The sequence below is a fragment of the Bombina bombina genome, chromosome 1 (assembly GCF_027579735.1).
Source record: "Bombina bombina isolate aBomBom1 chromosome 1, aBomBom1.pri, whole genome shotgun sequence".
Classification (NCBI taxonomy): Eukaryota; Metazoa; Chordata; class Amphibia; order Anura; family Bombinatoridae; genus Bombina; species Bombina bombina.
Genome location: NC_069499.1, coordinates 72976238 through 72997655, shown reverse-complemented (window position 1 = coordinate 72997655; position 21418 = coordinate 72976238). Strand labels below are relative to the sequence as shown.

Here is a 21418-nt window from a genome sequence, read left to right as displayed (position 1 = left end):
AAGTATAGGTAAAGTCCTGCTTGAGATCAATACACATAGCAGCTCCTGAGCATAAGACATGATCTGATTAGTTAGTAATGCCACCGCCTCTACTAGTTGGCTCACCAACAATTTCCTGGTGGTCCAGGGATGAAATAAGGTATTTGTGGTGGCGTCTGACACTCCTGTTGTTCCATTTGAGGAGCTGCAATGCTTGCTCTTAATTCTCAACTGGATATGACTCTAGGAGGAGTGGGGAGGAGAAAATGAGGTTTGTATAACTGAGTGCTCTATAGGCCTGCCTGGGGCATGTTTAGGAGGGCTGGGTGCAGTTAGAGTCATTTGTTTCCCTTATAAAAGTCAAGAGGAAGCATTGGGTTAGAATCCCTAAAATGCATCACTGTTTTGTCTCTGGTGTAAAGCCACTAATCAACCAGACCTCAAACAGACCTCAACTTAGGAAACCCTGAGAAACACCTGGCAGGATACTTTGCACAGCTCTTCAAATAGATAGGAATTTGGTTGTGTTGTGACAATGATGTTAATGGCTGCCACCAAAAATGTGTTACTGTATCTACTATTATTTCATTTTGTTGGAGCAGCAATACATTAGTACTGGGTTTGTCATTCAGTATAGCCTGCAGATCTAGACCATATTTGGATTTAAAATAAATTGAATAACAGTGACTATTATGAAACTGTGTAGTTTATTTTTCGGCAGGTGACAACTCACAACGTATAAATAAATAGAAAGGCAATAAAATCCTTTCTATTATTCTTATGTGAAAGTAAAACAACAGTGAAAATGGACATATGTTCCATAGCCTACCAGACTTTTTAAAACTTTAATGAGGTAAACTTCTAAGGCAAATCATTTTGTACAATGACAACATAGTGCACCTCACATTAGACTGCTCTAGATTTCTAATTCCAATTTTGTTTTGCTAACTGCGTGCTATAGTATCGCAACAGTAAAATGTCTGGTTATAATGTGATTATTTGTATTTTTCTGTCTTTTATGAAGTAATCTGTTCCTTTGTTTCAGTGATCACAATCCCTATATTATGCGTGTATAAAATAAAATAAAATTACATGCACATAGATGAAAAAGCTATCGGCTAGATTTAGAGTTGGGCGGTAGCCGTCAAAACCAGCGTTAGAGGCTCCTAACGCTGGTTTTGGGCTACCGCCGGTATTTAGAGTCAGTCATTAAAGGGTCTAACGCTCACTTTCCAGCCGCGACTTTTCCATACCGCAGATCCCCTTACGTCAATTGCGTATCCTATCTTTTCAATGGGATCTTTCTAACGCCGGTATTTAGAGTCGTGGCTGGAGTGAGAGTTAGAACTCTAACGACAAAACTCCAGCCGCAGAAAAAAGTCAGTAGTTAAGAGCTTTCTGGGCTAACGCCGGTTCATAAAGCTCTTAACTACTGTGCTCTAAAGTACACTAACACCCATAAAATACCTATGTACCCCTAAACCGAGGTCCCCCCACATCGCTGCCACTCTATTACATTTTTTTAACCCCTAATCTGCCGACCGCACACCGCTGCCACCTACATTATCCCTATGAACCCCTAATCTGCTGCCCCTAACACCGCCGACCCCTATATTATATTTATTAACCCCTAATCTGCCCCCCTCAACGTCGCCTCCACCTGCCTACACTTATTAACCCCTAATCTGCCGAGCGGACCGCACCGCTACTATAATAAAGTTATTAACCCCTAATCCGCCTCACTCCCGCCTCAATAACCCTATAAGAAATAGTATTAACCCCTAATCTGCCCTCCCTAACATCGCCGACACCTAACTTCAAGTATTAACCCCTAATCTGCCGATCGGAGCTCACCGCTACTCTAATAAATTTTTTAACCCCTAAAGCTAATTCTAACCCTAACCCTAACACCCCCCTAAGTTAAATATAATTTTATTCTAACGAAATAAATTAACTCTTATTAAATAAATGATTCCTATTTAAAGCTAAATACTTACCTGTAAAATAAACCCTAATATAGCTACAATATAAATTATAAATACATTGTAGCTATTTTAGGATTAATATTTATTTTACAGGCAACTTTGTATTTATTTTAACCAGGTACAATAGCTATTTAATAGTTACCTAGTTAAAATAATAACAAAATTACCTGTAAAATAAATCCTAACCTAAGTTACAATTAAACCTAACACTACACTATCAATAAATTAATTAAATAAAATACCTACAATTATCTACAATTAAACCTAACACTACACTATCAATAAATAAATTAAATACAATTCCTACAAATAAATACAATTAAATAAACTAACTAAAGTACAAAAAATAAAAAAGAACTAAGTTACAAAAAAATAAAAAAATATTTACAAACATTAGAAAAATATTACAACAATTTTAAACTAATTACACCTACTCTAAGCCCCCTAATAAAATAACAAAGCCCCCCAAAATAAAAAAATGCCCTACCCTATTCTAAATTAAAAAAGTTCAAAGCTCTTTTACCTTACCAGCCCTGAACAGGGCCCTTTGCGGGGCATGCCCCAAAGAATTCAGCTCTTTTGCCTGTAAAAAAAAAACATACAATACCCCCCCCCACATTACAACCCACCACCCACATACCCCTAATCTAACCCAAACCCCCTTTAAATAAACCTAACACTAAGCCCCTGAAGATCTCCCTACCTTGTCTTCACCATGCCAGGTTCACCGATCGGTCCAGAAGAGGGTCCTAAGTCTTGATCCAAGCCCAAGTGGGGGGGGCTGAAGAGTGATGTCCATCCTCGGGCTGAAGTCTGGATCCAAGCGGCGGCTGAAGAAATCCATCATCGGGCTGAAGTCTTCTATCAAGCAGCATCTTCAATCTTCTTTCTTCCGGAGCAGAGCGGAGCCATCTTCTTCCCAGCCGACGCGGAACATCCTCTTCTACCGACGCCTACTCGCCGAATGACGGTTCCTTTAAATGACGTCATCCAAGATGGCGTCCGTCGAATTCTGATTGGCTGATAGGATTCTATCAGCCAATCGGAATTAAGGTAGGAAAATTCTGATTGGCTGATGGAATCAGCCAATCAGAATCAAGTTCAATCCGATTGGCTGATCCGATCAGCCAATCAGATTGAGCTCGCATTCTATTGGCTGATCGGAACAGCCAATAGAATGCGAGCTCAATCTGATTGGCTGATCGGATCAGCCAATCGGATTGAACTTGAATCTGATTGGCTGATTCCATCAGCCAATCAGAATTTTCCTACCTTAATTCCGATTGGCTGATAGAATCCTATCAGCCAATCGGAATTCGACGGACGCCATCTTGGATGACGTCATTTAAAGGAACCATCATTCGGCGAGTAGGCGTCGGTAGAAGAGGATGTTCCGCGTCGGCTGGGAAGAAGATGGCTCTGCTCCGCTCCGGAAGAAAGAAGATTGAAGATGCTGCTTGATAGAAGACTTCATCCCGATGATAGACTTCCGACTTCAGCCCGATGATGGATTTCTTCAGCCGCCGCTTGGATCCAGACTTCAGCCCGAGGATGGACGTCACTCTTCAGCCCCCCGCTTGGGCTTGGATCAAGACTTCGGACCCTCTTCTGGACCGATTGGTGAACCTGGCATGGTGAAGACAAGGTAGGGAGATCTTCAGGGGCTTAGTGTTAGTTTTATTTAAGGGGGGTTTGGGTTAGATTAGGGGTATGTGGGTGGTGGGTTGTAATGTGGGGGGGGTATTGTATGTTTTTTTTTTACAGGCAAAAGAGCTGAATTATTTGGGGCATGCCCCGCAAAGGGCTCTTTTAAGGGCTGGTAAGGTAAAAGAGCTTTGAACTTTTTTAATTTAGAATAGGGTAGGGCATTTTTTTATTTTGGGGGGCTTTGTTATTTTATTAGGGGGCTTAGAGTAGGTGTAATTAGTTTAAAATTGTTGTAATATTTTTCTAATGTTTGTAAATATTTTTTTATTTTTTGTAACTTAGTTCTTTTTTATTTTTTGTACTTTAGTTAGTTTATTTAATTGTATTTATTTGTAGGAATTGTATTTAATTTATTTATTGATAGTGTAGTGTTAGGTTTAATTGTAGATAATTGCAGGTATTGTATTTAATTAATTTATTGATAGTGTAGTGTTAGGTTTAATTGTAACTTAGGTTAGGATTTATTTTACAGGTAATTTTGTAATTATTTTAACTATTTTAGCTATTAAATAGTTCTTAACTATTTAATAGCTATTGTACCTGGTTAAAATAATTACAAAGTTGCCTGTAAAATAAATATTAATCCTAAAATAGCTACAATATAATTATTTGTTATATTGTAGCTATATTAGGGTTTATTTTATAGGTAAGTATTTAGCTTTAAATAGGAATAAGTTATTTAATAAGAGTTAATTTATTTCGTTAGAATAAAATTATATTTAACTTAGGGGGGTGTTAGGGTTAGGGTTAGAATTAGCTTTAGGGGTTAAAAAATTTATTAGAGTAGCGGTGAGCTCCGATCGGCAGATTAGGGGTTAATAAATATAATATATAGGTTGGCGATGTTAGGGCAGCAGATTAGGGGTACATAGGGATAATGTAGGTGGCGGGTGTGTACAGAGCGGCAGATTAGGGGTTAATAAGTGTAAGGTTAGGGGTGTTTAGACTTGGGGTACATGTTAGAGTGTTAGGTGCAGACGTAGGAAGTGTTTCCCCATAGGAAACAATGGGGCTGCGTTAGGAGCTGAACGCGGCTTTTTTGCAGGTGTTAGGTTTTTTTTCAGCTCAAAATGCCCCATTGTTTTCTATGGGGGAATCGTGCACGAGCACGTTTTTGAAGCTGGCCGCGTCCGTAAGCACCGCTGGTATCGAGAGTTGTAGTGGCGTTAAATTATGCTCTACGCTCCCTTTTTGGAGCCTAACGCACTGAAAACCCAGCCATTCTGTGAACTCTAAATACCAGCGGTATTTAAAAGGTGCGGGGGAAAAAAAGCACGCGTAGCTAACGCACCCCTTTGGCCGCAAAACTCTAAATCTAGGCGTTAATAAGTTATAGATTATTATACAAAAGGAAACACCATAAACCATTTTAATCTGCCTTAAAGGGATATACTGTAAAATATTCTCCCCTTTAATGTTTTCCCAATGATAATTTTTTCCTGCTGGAGTATATTATTTTTTTATTTACTTTTTTTATACACAGCTCCTTTACCTTTATTTCTTTTTTTAAATAGCCTGTTTTTGCCTGTTGAATCCACCACCTTAAACTGAAAATATAAATGTGTGTATACTCTGTAGAAAATCTATGTAAACATGAGATAACAGCATAAAGAGAGGTATTTTTGTATCTGAAATACCTGGTTCTGCTCACTGAACTCCCCAGCCTTACTTAGCATTTCAATACCTAAATATCAGACTCTGTGTACAAAAAGAAATAACATGACACGGTCGACTCTACATGACCAACAGAAGATGCTTTTAATGAGCAAAATAAATACTAAAAATAAACACAAAGGAACAATATCCCATTCATTCCAGTATTCTGCTGATTATAGCAAGTCATTTGGAACCCTTTAAAGGGAAACACATTTTACAGTGCAATGTCCCTTTAATTTTACCCACTATCAATGTACTGGAATAAGGATTTTTCTATATGAATTGTTCTGTACTATATAACTTATAGTATGCAACAGTACGTAAAGGAAAAATAGAGAGATCTAAAAAAATAACTGAGAGATACAAATTAGTATCAGTAGGGAATAATCAATTGTCTCTGTAAATCAATCAATATCCCTGCATATTTCATGATATCTTCTTGCGTATTAAAAGTGAACATTCCTTAGTTCAAACAAATGAAAAAGAACATACTGATGTTTTTTTAGCCCTCTGCTATCAGCCATTTCTTTTTCTGTCTAAAATTGTCCTAAGGGGAAAGTTATATGCTACAGAGTTTCTAGGGATATTATTGCAATCTTTCATGACTTAAGACAGCTCCAATTGGATCTAGAGTATTGTCTATTGGACTTTACATCATATGGTTAAGAGTAAATGCAAAAACAGTGTATTTTTTGGCATCTAAAAGATGTATTCTTACTATGCAAATATTACTTATATTGTCTAACATGATAGTGATGACTTTAAAATCCAAATTAGTCTATGACAGCAAAGGAGTGTAAATGAATTTACTTAAAAATGTGGATAGCTGTCAAAAAATATTATATCATAAAAGTCTTCAAGACAGTGTTATAGACATTATACATAAACCAATATCTTTAAAATACAATCTGACCTTTTCAATTTATCTGTGACTTTCTCCAGTTCTTCCTGAGCTCTTCGGAGTTCTGTTTCCAAATACTGCCGGGTAGAGTCAAATTCTGTTTCAATCATCTCGAGTTTGTGGCTTGTGTACGATAAGCGCTTCTGCAATTCTTCCTTCTGGTCTTGCAAGCTGCTAAAATAAAAGAACAAATATTCCACCACATGTGATTATCCGAGCTCTGAAGCTTTGCTTATCCAATGACAACAAAAGACAGAGTGCTGTTCCTCTGCTAGATCTCTAAGCGTCAATGCATTTTTCGAACTAAAGGGAGATACAGTGCACAGTTTCTGTGTAGCAAATTACCATCAAGTCTTCATGCATTCATTTGGCATAATATTGCTTAATTGGTAGAATGACTTCCTTTCTATCTGAATGAATCTAGAATCTTATTTTTTTTTATACAGAAATATTAATGGTTTAGCAACAGCTTGCTTAGTAAAACAATGCAAAGCCAATGGGCAAACGTAAAGATTCAGGCATATGTAATGCAGAGAACGTTTAATTATTTACAATACTGTGTGTTTCCTCAGTAGCATATTTACAAGAACAGAGACTTGCTTGCACATCAAACCTTGTTCTATTTTATCCAATACGTTTTTTTTGAAATCTCACATTTTTTGTTTTAGATAATATAGTATTAAGGATAATGAATTTTGCTAATTATGGTCCAGATTACAAGTGGAGTGCTAATTTAACACTCCAGCTCCAGTGTTACTTGCGCTAGACGGAAGCTTTTTGCGCGCGTCTGTTTGCTGCTTCTGACCCACTCCGCTTCAGGTCCGCCTAAAGCAGAAGTTAAGAAGCATCGGTCATCCGCCACCTATGATCGGGTTGATTGACACCCCCTGCTAGCGGCTGATTGGCCGCGGATGTGCAGGGGGCGGCATTGCACAAGCATTTCACTACAAATGCTTGTGCAATGATAAATGCTGACATTTTATGCTGTCTGCATTTATCAATGTGCGGCGGACATGGTCCGCTACAGCGGATCATGTCCGCCCGCACATTAATAAATCGGCCCCTTGGAGTTGAAAGTAAACTGTTTTTGGTTGTGCGCAAACCCAATTGTACTTGTGCGCAAACCCAATTGCATATTCTCATGTGCGCTAACCCGACAGGAAAATATGAATATTTCACATTCCAATGTTTTTCACATACAAGAATATGTTCTATTTATTCTTAAATAAAAAATTCCACATATATCTGATGGTATTTTGGTACAATACATATCTATACCTATATATATATATATTAATCTGGCCTTATAATATATAATGTAACACTAATGAACAATCAATCATATTTTATTAAACCAGAAAATGTATTTGGAAAGATACAAAGAGTATAATTTAGCCTTCCAGTATATTATTTCATTTCTGTTTTAAGTATAAGCATTTTTACAGTACACTTTGGGCTAGATTACACATGGTGCACTAATGTCAGAGCGGGACACGATAAAATATTTCGACCACACTATGGGGCCGATTTATCAAGCTCTGTATGGCGCTTGATGCCCCTGTTTCCGCACGAGCCTTCAGGCTCGGCAGAAACAGAAGTTATGAAGCAGAGGTCTAAAGACCGCTGCTCCATAACATGTCCACTTGCTCTGAGGCCGAGGACAGAAATAAACCCGATTGAATACGATCGGGTTAATTGACACCCCCTGCTAGCGGTCGATTGTCAGCGAATCTGCAGGAGGCGGCATTGCACCAGCAGCTCACAAGAACTGCTGGTGCAATGATAAATGCTGACAGCGTATGCTGTCGGCATTTATCGATGTGCGGCGGACATGATACGCTACATTGTATCATGTCCGCTCGCACATTAATAAATAGGCCCCTATGGGCATATTACAAGTTGAAAGTAAATGGTTGCGCAAACAAAAACTGTGCTCAAATTATTAGCACAGCTTTAGACCTAGCGTAAGGTGTCATAAAAAAATCATAAACATATTAATCAAAATTCTTAAGGGTTAAAAAGGAATATGGTATATGACAAGGGCTTTAATGTGTTTTATATATATACAGGTATATAAATATATATATATATATATATATATATATATATTTATATATATATATATATATATATATACTGTATATGTATGTCTAAAAATGTTTTTGTGTGTATATACATGTGTATTTTTGTGTTTATATGAGTAAATATGTATACACACACATATATATATATGTACACTGGACCCGGTTCTGCTTGTGGTAATCACCGCTGCTTCTTCGAATCTGCACAACTGCAGGAGGTATTCGGTCTCTATTCAAATCACCAATACTGCTGATTAAAAACACGGGCAACTTCCGATCTTTGCTTAAAAGAATATAACGCTTTATTTTGTAACGCGTTTCTCGACCAATCTCCTGGTCGTTTACTCAGACAATACAAAGCAAAACTTTATATATATATATATATATATATATATATATATATATATACAAAGCGAAATATATATATATATACCATATATATATACAATTGTAATCAAAATTATTCAACCCCCATTGCAAATCAGGTTTAGTGTCAAATATTTGCAGACTTTCAGCTGTTTGCAATGAACAGATCAAACAAAAGCAATTGAAATAGATCAGCACAATGAATGCTTTAAGTGGTTTCCTCAAATTCAACTGAAAATGCAACTTTTAATGAATTCTGCAGTATCAAAATGATTCAACCCCCTAAATAAAATCCCTCACAACAGCACAAATATGCAAAACAGGTGTTGTCTTAAACACACCTGATGCAACTAATCAAGGGCTTCATTAGTTGCACCAGGTGTGCTTGAGCTAGAACACATGAAATATCTGAACTGTCTAGGGGTTTATTGAGTGTCACGTTTAACTGCATGTTAGAAATATGGCTAAGTCAAAAAAGTTAAGAGAAGAGATCATCGCTCTTCACAAACAAGGAACAGGATATAAAAAGATAGTGAAGGCATTGAATGTTCCTAGAGACACCGTTGGAAGCATAGTTCGCAAGTTCAACTTTAAAGGAACAGTGGTTACACTACCTAGACGGGCAAAAAAGGAAGCTATCAACAGCTGCAACAAGATTTCTGAGAAGGCAGGTTGAGAAAAACCCTCGAGTGACTGCAAAAAAGACCTGCGGCAAGACTTGGTGACAACAGGCACTGAGATTTCAGTTTGCACAGTAAGGTGTGTATTAAACGCAGAAGGTTTCCATGCCAAAACTCCAAGATGTACAACCCTAGTGATTCAAAAGCACAAGAAAAATCAGCTCCAATATGCTCAAAATCATATAAATAAGCCACAGAAGTTTTGGGATTCTGTTCTGTGGAGCAATGAAACAAAACTGGAACTTTTGGTCCCGATGGATCAGCAGTATGTCTGGAGGAAGTTAAAGGACCAGTTAACTCAGGAGATATAATCGTTTAGCAGCAATAACTCTATGTTAACAAGTGAAGTAGAATATAAAACATAAATATTGTAATAAGGAAATATTTTTTTTAACCTTTTCCCTTGCTTATTTCCCCTTCTGCCAGACAACCCTGATGAAAGGGCTGTGCTTAGAAACTTTATTACCCTGACCTATGGCCAATCAAGTTGCATTATGCAATTCTATGCTAAGTTTGCAAATTTAGCACTATGTGAGCACTGAAGGGAAATTCTCCTTTAATGGTGCGCACTACACTTGGCTATACAGGTCTGAACTCCTGCCCTCTCTGCTCACATCTCCCCTGACCCCACTGTGGTCCTGCTGCTAACGGTCACAGCGCACAGAGATCTCATCATCCTGTGAGCACTGAAGGCTGTTGTGTTTATGCACTCTGACCGGATCGTTCTGTAAGGGGGCCGTATCCAGTTTGTTAGTTATAAATTACAGCCCCCTTACAGAACGATACTGTCAGAGTGCATAAACACAACAGCCTTCAGTGCTCACAGGATGATGAGAGCTCTGTGTACTGTGACCGTTAGCACCGTTAGCAGCAGAACTAGAGCGAGGTCAGGGGAGCTGTGAGCAGAGAGAGCAGAAGTTCATACCTGTATAGTCAAGTGTAGCGTGCACCGTGTTAACACTAGTAGCATAGGAATATCAGCATAAGAATGCCAGCAACCCATAATTTTATTAACAAAACTTAAATATTGTGCCTTAAAAGGCAAATGCCCCTTTTAGGACAACATGAATCTCCAGATTTAGTAACATAAAACATATTTACATCAAATAACAAGCAATTTGCAATCTATCTGTAAATTTGCTAAAATATCTAAAGGCTCAATAATTATCCAGGTTTCTCTTGTAAGGTGTATCCAGTCCACGGATCATCCATTACTTGTGGGATATTCTCCTTCCCAACAGGAAGTTGCAAGAGGATCACCCACAGCAGAGCTGCTATAAAGCTCCTCCCCTAACTGCCATACCCAGTCATTCTCTTGCAACTCTCAACATTGCTGGATGTAGTAAGAGGAAAGTGGTGTAATATAGTTAGTTTTTTCTTCAATCAAGAGTTTATTGTTTTTAAATGGTACCGGAGTCATACTAATTTATCTCAGGCAGCATTTAGAAGAAGAATCTGCCTGCGTTTTCTATGATCTTAGCAGAAGTAACTAAGATCCACTGCTGTTCTCACATATGTCTGAGGAGTGAGGTAACTTCAGAGGGAGAATAGCGTGCAGGGTATCCTGCAATAAGGTATGTGCAGTTTAAGTTTTTCTAGGGATGGAATTGCTAGAAAATGCTGCTGATACCGAATTAATGTAAGTTAAGCCTAAATACAGTGATTTAATAGCGACTAGTATCAGGCTTGCTATCAGAGGTATATACTCTGATTAATGTGCAATATAAAATGTTTGCTGGCATGTTTAATCGTTTTTATATATGCTTTGGTGATAAAACTTATTGGGGCCTAGTTTTTTCCACATGGCTGGCTTTATTTTTGCCTAGAAACAGTTTCCTGAGGCTTTCCACTGTTATAGTATAAAAGTTACAGTTGGTGCAGTTAAAATTACAAACTGTGACATTCAGCTTCCCTCAGCAGTCCCCTGCATGCTATAGGACATCTCTGAAGGGCTCAAAAGGCTTCAAAAGTAGGAGCTGTGGCAGTTGTTATGACTGTTTAAAAAACATATTTTTCGTTTTGTTAATCTGTTTTTTGTATTAAGGGGTTAATCATCCATTTGCAAGTGGGTGCAATGCTCTGCTAACTTGTTACATACACTGTAAAAATTTAGTTAGTTTAACTACCCTTTTTCACTGTTATTTCAAATTTTGGCAAAATTTGTTTCTCTTAAAGGCACAGTAACGTTTTTTTTTATATTGCTTGTTAACTTGATTTAAAGTGTTTTCCCAGCTTGTTAGTCTCATTGCTAGTCTGTATAAACATGTCTGACATAGAGGAAACTCCTTGTTCATTATGTTTAAAAGCCATGGTGGAACCCCATAGGAGAATGTGTACTAAATGTATTGATTTCACTTTAAACAATAAAGATCAGCTGTTATCTTTAAAAGAATTATCACCAGAGGATTCTGACGAGGGGGAAGTTATGCCGACTAACTCTCCCCACGTGTCGGACCCTTTGACTCCCGCTCAAGAGACTCACGCTAAAATGGTGCCAAGTACATCAAAGACGCCCATAGCGATTACTTTGCAGGACATGGCGGCAATCATGGATAATACCCTGTCAGCGGTATTAGCCAGACTGCCTGAATTCAGAGGAAAGCGCGATAGCTCTGGGGTTAGACGTAATACAGAGCGCGCAGATGCTTTAAGGCCCATGTCTGATACTGCGTCACAATATGCAGAAGCTGAGGAAGGAGAGCTTCAGTCTGTGGGTGACATTTCTGATTCGGGGAAACCTGATTCAGATATTTCTACTTTTAAATTTAAGCTTGAGAACCTCAGTGTATTGCTTGGGGAGGTATTAGCTGCTCTGAATGACTGTGACACAATTGCAGTGCCAGAGAAATTGTGTAGACTGGATAAATACTATGCAGTGCCAGTGTGTACTGATGTTTTTTCCAATTCCTAAAAGGTTTACAGAAATTATTAATAAGGAGTGGGATAGACCCGGTGTGCCGTTTTCCCCCCCTCCTATTTTTAGAAAAATGTTTCCAATAGACGCCACCACACGGGACTTATGGCAGACGATTCCTAAGGTGGAGGGAGCAGTTTCTACTTTAGCAAAGCGTACCACTATCCCTGTCGAGGACAGTTGTGCTTTTTCAGATCCAATGGATAAAAAATTAGAAGGTTACCTTAAGAAAATGTTTATTCAACAAGGTTTTATCCTGCAGCCCCTTGCATGCATTGCGCCTGTCACTGCTGCTGCGGCATTCTGGTTTGAGTCTCTGGAAGAGGCCTTTCAGACAGCTACTCCATTGACTGAAATACTTGACAAGCTTAGAACACTTAAGCTAGCTAATTCTTTTGTTTCTGATGCCATTGTTCATTTGACTAAACTAACGGCTAAGAATTCTGGATTCGCCATCCAGGCGCGTAGGGCGCTATGGCTTAAATCTTGGTCAGCTGACGTGACTTCAAAGTCTAAATTACTTAACATTCCCTTCAAGGGGCAGACCCTATTCGGGCCTGGTTTGAAGGAAATTATTGCTGACATTACTGGAGGTAAGGGTCGTACCCTTCCTCAGGACAGGGCCAGATCAAGGGCCAAACAGTCTAATTTCCGTGCCTTTCGAAATTTCAAGGCAGGTGCAGCATCAACTTCCTCTGCTACAAAACAAGAGGGAACTTTTGCTCAATCCAAGCCGGGCTGGAAACCTAAGCAGTCCTGGAACAAAGGCAAGCAGGCCAGAAAGCCTGCTGCTGCCTCTAAGACAGCATGAAGGAACGTCCCCCTATCCGGTAACGGATCTAGTAGGGGGCAGACTTTCTCTCTTCACCCAGGCGTGGGCAAGAGATGTTCATTGGAGATCATATCTCAAGGATATCTTCTGGACTTCAAAGCTTCCCCTCCTCAAGGGAGATTTCACCTTTCGAGATTATCTGTAAACCAGATAAAGAAAAAGGCATTCTTACGCTGTGTGCAAGACCTCCTAGTTATGGGAGTGATCTGTCCAGTTCCACAGATGGAACAGGGACAGGGCTTTTATTCAAATCTGTTTGTGGTTCCCAAAAAAGAGGGAACCTTCAGACCCATTTTGGATCTAAAGATCTTAAACAAATTCCTCAGAGTTCCATCGTTCAAAATGGAAACTATTCGGACCATCCTACCTATGATCCAGGAGGGTCAGTACATGACCACAGTGGATTTGAAGGATGCTTACCTTCAAATACCGATTCACAAAGATCATCATCGGTTCCTAAGGTTTGCCTTTCTGGACAGGCATTACCAATTTGTGGCTCTTCCCTTCGGGTTAGCTACAGCTCCAAGAATCTTTACAAAGGTTCTGGGATCGCTTCTGGCGGTCCTAAGACCGCAAGGTATATCAGTGGCCCCTTATCTGGACGACATCCTGATACAGGCGTCAAGTTTTCAGATTGCCAAGTCACATACGGACATAGTTCTGGCATTTCTCAAGTCACATGGGTGGAAGGTGAACGAGGAAAAGAGTTCTCTATCCCCACTCACAAGAGTCTCTTTCCTAGGGACTCTGATAGATTCTGTAGAAATGAAGATTTACCTGACAGAATCCAGGTTATCAAAGCTTCTAAAATCTTGCCATGTTCTTCATTCTATTCCGCGCCCTTCGGTGGCTCAGTGTATGGAAGTAATTGGCTTGATGGTAGCGGCGATGGACATAGTGCCATTTGCGCGCCTACACCTCAGACCGCTGCAACTATGCATGCTCAGTCAGTGGAATGGGGATTACACAGATTTGTCCCCTCTGCTAAATCTGGATCAAGAGACCAGAGATTCTCTTCTCTGGTGGCTTTCTCGGGTCCATCTGTCAAAAGGTATGACCTTTCGCAGGCCAGATTGGACAATTGTAACAACAGATGCCAGCCTTCTAGGTTGGGGTGCAGTCTGGAATTCCCTGAAGGCTCAGGGATCGTGGACTCAGGAGAAGAAACTCCTCCCAATAAATATTCTGGAGTTAAGAGCAATATTCAATGCTCTTCTAGCTTGGCCTCACTTAGCAACCCTGAGGTTCATCAGATTTCAGTCGGACAACATCACGACTGTGGCTTACATCAACCATCAAGGGGGAACCAGGAGTTCCCTAGCGATGTTAGAAATCTCCAAGATAATTCGCTGGGCAGAGACTCACTCTTGCCACCTATCAGCAATCCATATCCCAGGTGTAGAGAACTGGGAGGCGGATTTTCTAAGTCGTCAGACTTTTCATCCGGGGGAGTGGGAACTCCATCCGGAGGTGTTTGCTCAATTGGTTCATCGTTGGGGCAAACCAGAACTGGATCTCATGGCATCTCGCCAGAACACCAAGCTTCCTTGTTATGGATCCAGGTCCAGGGACCCAGAAGCGGCACTGATAGATGCTCTAGCAGCGCCTTGGTTCTTCAACCTGGCTTATGTGTTTCCACCGTTTCCTCTGCTCCCTCGACTGATTGCCAAAATCAAACAGGAGAGAGCATCGGTGATATTGATAGCGCCTGCGTGGCCACGCAGGACCTGGTATGCAGACCTAGTGGACATGTCATCCTTTCCACCATGGACCCTGCCTCTGAGACAAGACCTTCTACTACAAGGTCCTTTCAATCATCCGAATCTAATTTCTCTGAGACTGACTGCATGGAGATTGAACGCTTGATTTTATCAAAGCGTGGCTTCTCCGAGTCAGTCATTGATACCCTTATACAGGCACGAAAGCCTGTCACCAGGAAAATCTATCATAAGATATGGCGTAAATATCTTTATTGGTGTGAATCCAAGAATTACTCATGGAGTAAGGTTAGGATTCCTACGATATTGTCCTTTCTCCAAGAGGGTTTGGAAAAAGGATTATCAGCTAGTTCTTTAAAGGGACAGATTTCTGCTCTGTCTATTCTTTTGCACAAGCGTCTGGCAGAAGTTCCAGACGTTCAAGCTTTTTGTCAGGCTTTGGTTAGAATTAAACCTGTTGCTCCCCCGTGGAGCTTAAACTTGGTTCTTAAAGTTCTTCAAGGGGTTCCTTTTGAACCCCTTCATTCCACTGATATTAAACTTTTATCTTGGAAAGTTCTGTTTTTGATGGCTATTTCCTCGGCTCGGAGAGTCTCTGAGTTATCTGCCTTACAATGTGATTCTCCTTATCTGATTTTCCATTCAGATAAAGTAGTTCTGCGTACAAATCCTGGGTTTTTACCTAAGGTAGTTTCAAACAAGAATATCAATCAAGAGATTGTTGTTCCATCATTGTGTCCTAATCCTTCTTCAAAGAAGGAACGTTTTTTACATAATCTGGACGTGGTCCGTGCTTTGAAGTTTTACTTACAAGCTACTAAAGATTTTCGCCAAACATCTTCACTGTTTGTTGTTTACTCTGGACAGAGGAGAGGTCAAAAAGCTTCGGCAACCTCTCTTTCTTTTTGGCTTTGGAGCGTAATACGCTTAGCCTATGAGACTGCTGGACAGCAGTCCCCTGAAAGAATTACAGCTCATTCTACTAGAGCTGTGGCTTCCACCTGGGCCTTTAAGAATGAGGCTTCTGTTGAACAGATTTGCAAGGCGGCGACTTGGTCTTCGCTTCATACCTTTTCAAAATTTTACAAATTTGATACTTTTGCTTCTTTGGAGGCTATTTTTGGGAGAAAGGTTCTACAGGCAGTGATTCCTTCTATTTAAGCCTGCCTTGTCCCTCCCTTCATCTGTGTACTTTAGCTTTGGTATTGGTATCCCACAAGTAATGGATGATCCGTGGACTGGATACACCTTACAAGAGAAAACATAATTTATGCTTACCTGATACATTTATTTCTCTTGTGGTGTATCCAGTCCACGGCCCGCCCTGTCTTTTTAAGGCAGGTCTAAATTTTAATTTAAACTACAGTCACCACTGCACCCTATGGTTTCTCCTTTCTCGGCTTGTTTCGGTCGAATGACTGGATATGGCAGTTAGGGGAGGAGCTATATAGCAGCTCTGCTGTGGGTGATCCTCTTGCAACTTCCTGTTGGGAAGGAGAATATCCCACAAGTAATGGATGATCCGTGGACTGGATACACCACAAGAGAAATAAATTTATCAGGTAAGCATAAATTATGTTTTTTATTTATTTACTTATTTTTTTTAATCTATTTATGTATATGTTTTACTTGTTTTATTTGTTTTCATAATAATTCCTTATAATACTTTACCCCCCCCAATATAATAACAAATGTCAACAATGTATACACATTTGAATGAGTAAAAATACATCCAAATAGCTAAAGGAGCACTCTAATGCAAAAGTAGCTGTTCTGATTTGCTAAAGCAACAATTTACAGTGGCAATCAGATGCTAAGGGGTCAATTTACTATGTAGCGTATCATGTCTGCTGCACATCGATAAATGCCGACAGCATACGCTGTCGGCATTTATCATTGCACTAGCAGTTCCTGTGAACTGCTGGTGCAATACTGCCCCCTGCAGATTCACGGCCAATCGGTTGCTCGCTGGGGTTGTCAATTAATCCGATCGTATTTGATCGATTTGATTTCTGTCCACCGCCTCAGAGCAGGCGGACCGGTTATGGAGCAGTGGTCTTTAGACCGCTGCTTCATAACTTCTGTTTCCGGGGAGCCTGAAGGCTCGCCGGAAACACGGGGCATCAAGCTCCGTATGGAGCTTGATAAATTAACCCCTTAGAGTATGTTGTATTCAAAACTCTTTCAGGAACACCATTTTAAATGAGGTGGACTCTCTCTCCCACCCCCACTGTGAGGTGCCAATATCTCAGTATTGAAAATGTAATAATAATTGGTAGTTTAAAAAGGCAAAATCAGTTATTTCAAAAGACAAAATAAAGGCAAAGGTAATTGATAGAGAACACAGTAAAGGATAGAATGCCTGAGGAAATGGCCCTTCAGTGCCGAGAAATGCATTGCATTAGAGGGGATTATCCCCTTGACCATTACTTGTTGTTATTATATTCTTTTAATATTTTAATTTTTAATTTCAATTTTTGTTTTCAGTCTTTTAATAAAAATGTTTTTTACTATAACACAAGTATAGTGGTTTCTACCTTACCTCTCATTTCCCAATATTGGGCTGTTTATCCTGTTTTTGGACCATATCGTTGGCAACACCTGGAGTGGGTGAGCCGATACACCCTAACCTAAAATTATCAGTCTGCATCTACCGTACATAGATGTGCTATTGAAATTGTAAGTACACATTTGGCATAATTATCTCCATTGTTCCATCTATTTGGTTGATCTGCACATGGGGTTTCCTTTGTTGTCTTGACTCTCCATTACAGACACACCTGGCGGGGATAGACTGGAGTGGGTGTACTGACACACCATATTATGTCAGTCTGCTTCCATTAGCACATTGGGGTGCTTATTTTAAATGTGAGTATCAATTTGGCTTGAGTACATAAGCTTTGGCTTTTTTAATTTGGTGATTCTACACATGAGGCGTCCCTCTTTTTTTTCTATTTTACAGTTTTTCCAGTATCTTCTGTGAAGAGGAGTGCAGGGGGGGGGGGGGGGCTGGGAGTTTGGATATGTGGTCACCCTACTTTAAACACATAGGTAGAGCTCAAAGCTTTAGTTTTACACAGTCACTAATGGGGAAAAAATTCCAGGTTCTAAAAAATTAGAGCATTCATTTTTAGCATTACTCTGTATTTTTAACCAATTTTACCAATCATAATCTCCAAGGAACAGGGTTATTCTCTTCTTTCCATTGACAAGTCTAATTGTATTTTACTGTATACCTGAGCGATAATGTATATAGTAGTGCAGAATATTGTGGAACTTTGCTAATAAATGAGAAAATTGTTAAAAATAAAATAACTCTACTACATGCTGCTAGGTCCAGGCACACAAACTTACAAACAATAGCAAAAAGGAGAGATGCTTAGAACAAGATTTAAGGAGATAATCACTATCTATCCGCTGAGGCCCTTTTGGCTATTTTTCTGTCTGAAAGACTACTTTTAGTTTTCAACATGATCACAAAAGCATTTTTTCAGCTACTTCCTGAGGGTGATATTGCGATTTTGTCTCACAGAGAAAATCCTTATTCTTAACATGGAGCCAAACAGTTCTCCGTGATCACAATCCAGTTTCAAGAGATTTTTCAGCACCTTTTTCAAATTCAACACCTAAAGGCACTTGATAAACCCTAAAATGGCCTTTTAGATGTCTTTGCAATTATAACAAAACTATTTGGAATCATTCTATTATCTACGCTCTAAAATGGTCACAGGAGACATTCTAGACGTGTATTAAGATACATGGTATTGATTCATTAAAGCTCTGTTCATAGCTATTGAATAATCTGTCTAAAGTTGGCAGGGCACACACTTACATATACAATATATATATATATATAATGCTCAAATAACAAAGTATTGCAGTATGCAGTGATACCTTTTTTATTGGACTAACGTAATATTTCAAAGACAAGCTTTTGAGAGTTTTCCTCCCTTTCTTAGGTCTGAAGCAATACTGATCAATCTGATATAGATACACGTCACATACAACAAATGGAAGGGAGGGGGTGAGAGGGGTGTCATAAAAAGCAGAGGATGTCTCTGAAGGAGAAAATAGCTGAGAATAGCCAGAAAGAATAAATAAACAGAGGAGAGTAAATAGGCAAGATGAGAGGAAAAACAAAAGGAAAAAGAAACCAATATAGGACAATAAGATTAGAGATTAGAAAGTTATGGTAGTGTGTGAGAAAGCCAGAGAATACATTAAGTCCTTCATTTCTGGTATTGAAATGTGTGATCATTTTCATCTCAATCATCTTTCGTTCATGAGAGTCTTTGAAATTCCCTTTAAGAACTTTAATTCTGAGGTTAAGGATGGAGTGACCAGTCTGGGTGAATTGATGACCAACAGGGGTACAATATTAATTTTCCTTGTGGTTTTTGATCGAGTGTCTGTGTAGATTCATTCTGAGATGCAGCTTTAGGCCAGTTTCTCCAATGTAGCAACCTCTGTCACACGCTGTACACTGTATTATGTACACCACATTAGCAGATGGCCACAAATAGGATCCTTTAATATTGTATGATGTGTTAATGTGTCTGGCTGTGTTGTTGTCACATATATGTTGACACAGTTTGCAGAGTGATTTGTTGCATCGTGCAGTGCCATTCTGTGTAAACTTCTGTGTTTAATTTGCTGCGGACCAATCTCTGTCTCAGGTTAGGTGGTTGTTTGAATGCTAGTATGGGGGGTTCAGGAAATATTTTTTTGAGTGTGGGGTCCTCTGAAATTAGTGGCTGTAGCTCTTTAATAATTTTGCGTACTCCTTCCAGAGTACGGTTCTAAGTGATTACTAGAGGGGTTTTGTTTTCCTTTTCTTTGTATTCTAGGAGCCTTTCCCGTGGTGTTTTAAGGGCAGATTTGATTTTTTTAGATATTGTCCTTTCCTTGTAGCCCTTTCACCTAAATGACTCTGACAGTGTACTGACAGGTGCTGATCTCTGTATTTTGTGTCAGAGCAGATGCGGTGATATCTGATAGCTTGGCTGTAGATGATACCTTGTTTGGTGTGATTGGGATGGAAGCTGGAATTGTGGAGGTAGGTGTACCTGTCTGTGGGTTTTCTGTATATAGATGAATGAAGGATGCCATTGGTGACAGTTATTGTGCAGTCCAAGAAATTCACACTATTATTTGAAAAGTCCATTTTAACGTTTATTGATGGGTGAAATGAATTAAATGATTTGTGGAAATCTAAAAGGCTTTCTTCTCCTTCTGTCCATATTATGAAAATATCATCAATGTAACGATAATATGTATAAGGTTTGTGGGGCTGAGTACATAAGAATCTGTATTCTGGGTCAGCCATGAAAAGATTAGCGTATTGGGGTGACATTTGTGTGCCCATCACTGTCCCTGTCATTTGTAGGTAGTAATTGTTGCAAAAACTGAAATAGTTGTATGTGAGTATGAATTCTATAAGCTGGCCAATAGTTGCATCTTATTTGTGTGTTGGTTGGTGGGATGAGAGAAATTTACTGCAGGCCTTAATACCATCCTTATGTGGGATGTTGCTGTATAATGATTCCACATCCATAGTAACTAGTATAGTGTTTCCAGGTAGTTCATTTATCTGGTTAAGTTTATTAAGGAAGTCTGTAGTGTCCTGTATAAAGCTATCAGTCCTAATAACAAGAGGCTTAAGAATGTTTTCTATTAGGCCAGATATTTGTTCAGTGAGTGTTCCCATACCTGTTATAATGGGGTGCCCTGGGTTTCCTGGCTTGTGGATTTTGGGCAGCATGTAGAAGGTACCAATCTGAGGATTGGAAGGTACCAGATTTTCTAATTCTTGCTGTATGTGTTTAGGAAATGTTTTGATAAGTTTTGTGAGTTTAGCTGAATATTCCTTGGTGGGGTCCTTGTCCAGTTTTTTGTAGTAGTTTACATCAGACAACTGTCTGTAACCTTCTGTAGTGTAGTCCTGGGTGTTCATGATAACTACTGATCCACCCTTGTCTGCCGGCTTGATGATGATGTTATGTTTATTCATCAAGTTTTCCAAGGCATTTCTTTCCATATGTGAGAGGTTGTAAGCGTTTTTTTCTCTTGTGTGATGACTAGGGATGCCACTCTCAGGCGAAAACCTTTAATGTAGCTGTCCAATTTGATGTTACGTCCTGCTGTCGGTGTAAAATCTTTGTTCTTTTTCCTACCATTATTAACCTGGTTAAGAGTGGTGTTTTGTTTGGCATAAAATAATTCCTTAAGTCTCCATCTTCTGAAAAATTCTTCCAAGTCTGAATATAGCTGGATGTGATCCAGATTTGTGTTAGGACAGAATGTTAGCCCCTTGGATAAGACTGATTTTTCAGGTATTGAAAGGTGATGATTAGAGAGGTTTAGTCCAATAAAAATGGTATCACTGCATACTGCAATACTTTATTTGATCATCCTATCTACCGGACTAACACGGCTAATCCAATCTTCACTATATATATATGTTCATGTGATATCCTGTATAGCTAAATGGATATACAGGAAAAGTGACATCTAGATCCCAACAGTTAGAAATGATGCGGAACAATCTCTTTCTGTTAATGTTTATCTCTAAGTCATACTCGTGTCTTCATAACCGGCCT

General features: G+C 39.3%; 1 protein-coding gene across 1 annotated transcript in view; it reads right to left on the bottom strand.

The window, feature by feature from the left end:
• The window catches only part of BEGAIN (brain enriched guanylate kinase associated), a 507736-nt gene that overhangs the window by 181479 nt on the left and 304839 nt on the right, over window positions 1-21418 (bottom strand). The window contains exon 3 of the mRNA XM_053697448.1: window positions 6241-6402. Within this exon, the coding sequence (XP_053553423.1) occupies window positions 6241-6402 (162 nt within the window). The remainder of the gene's footprint in view (window positions 1-6240; window positions 6403-21418) is intronic.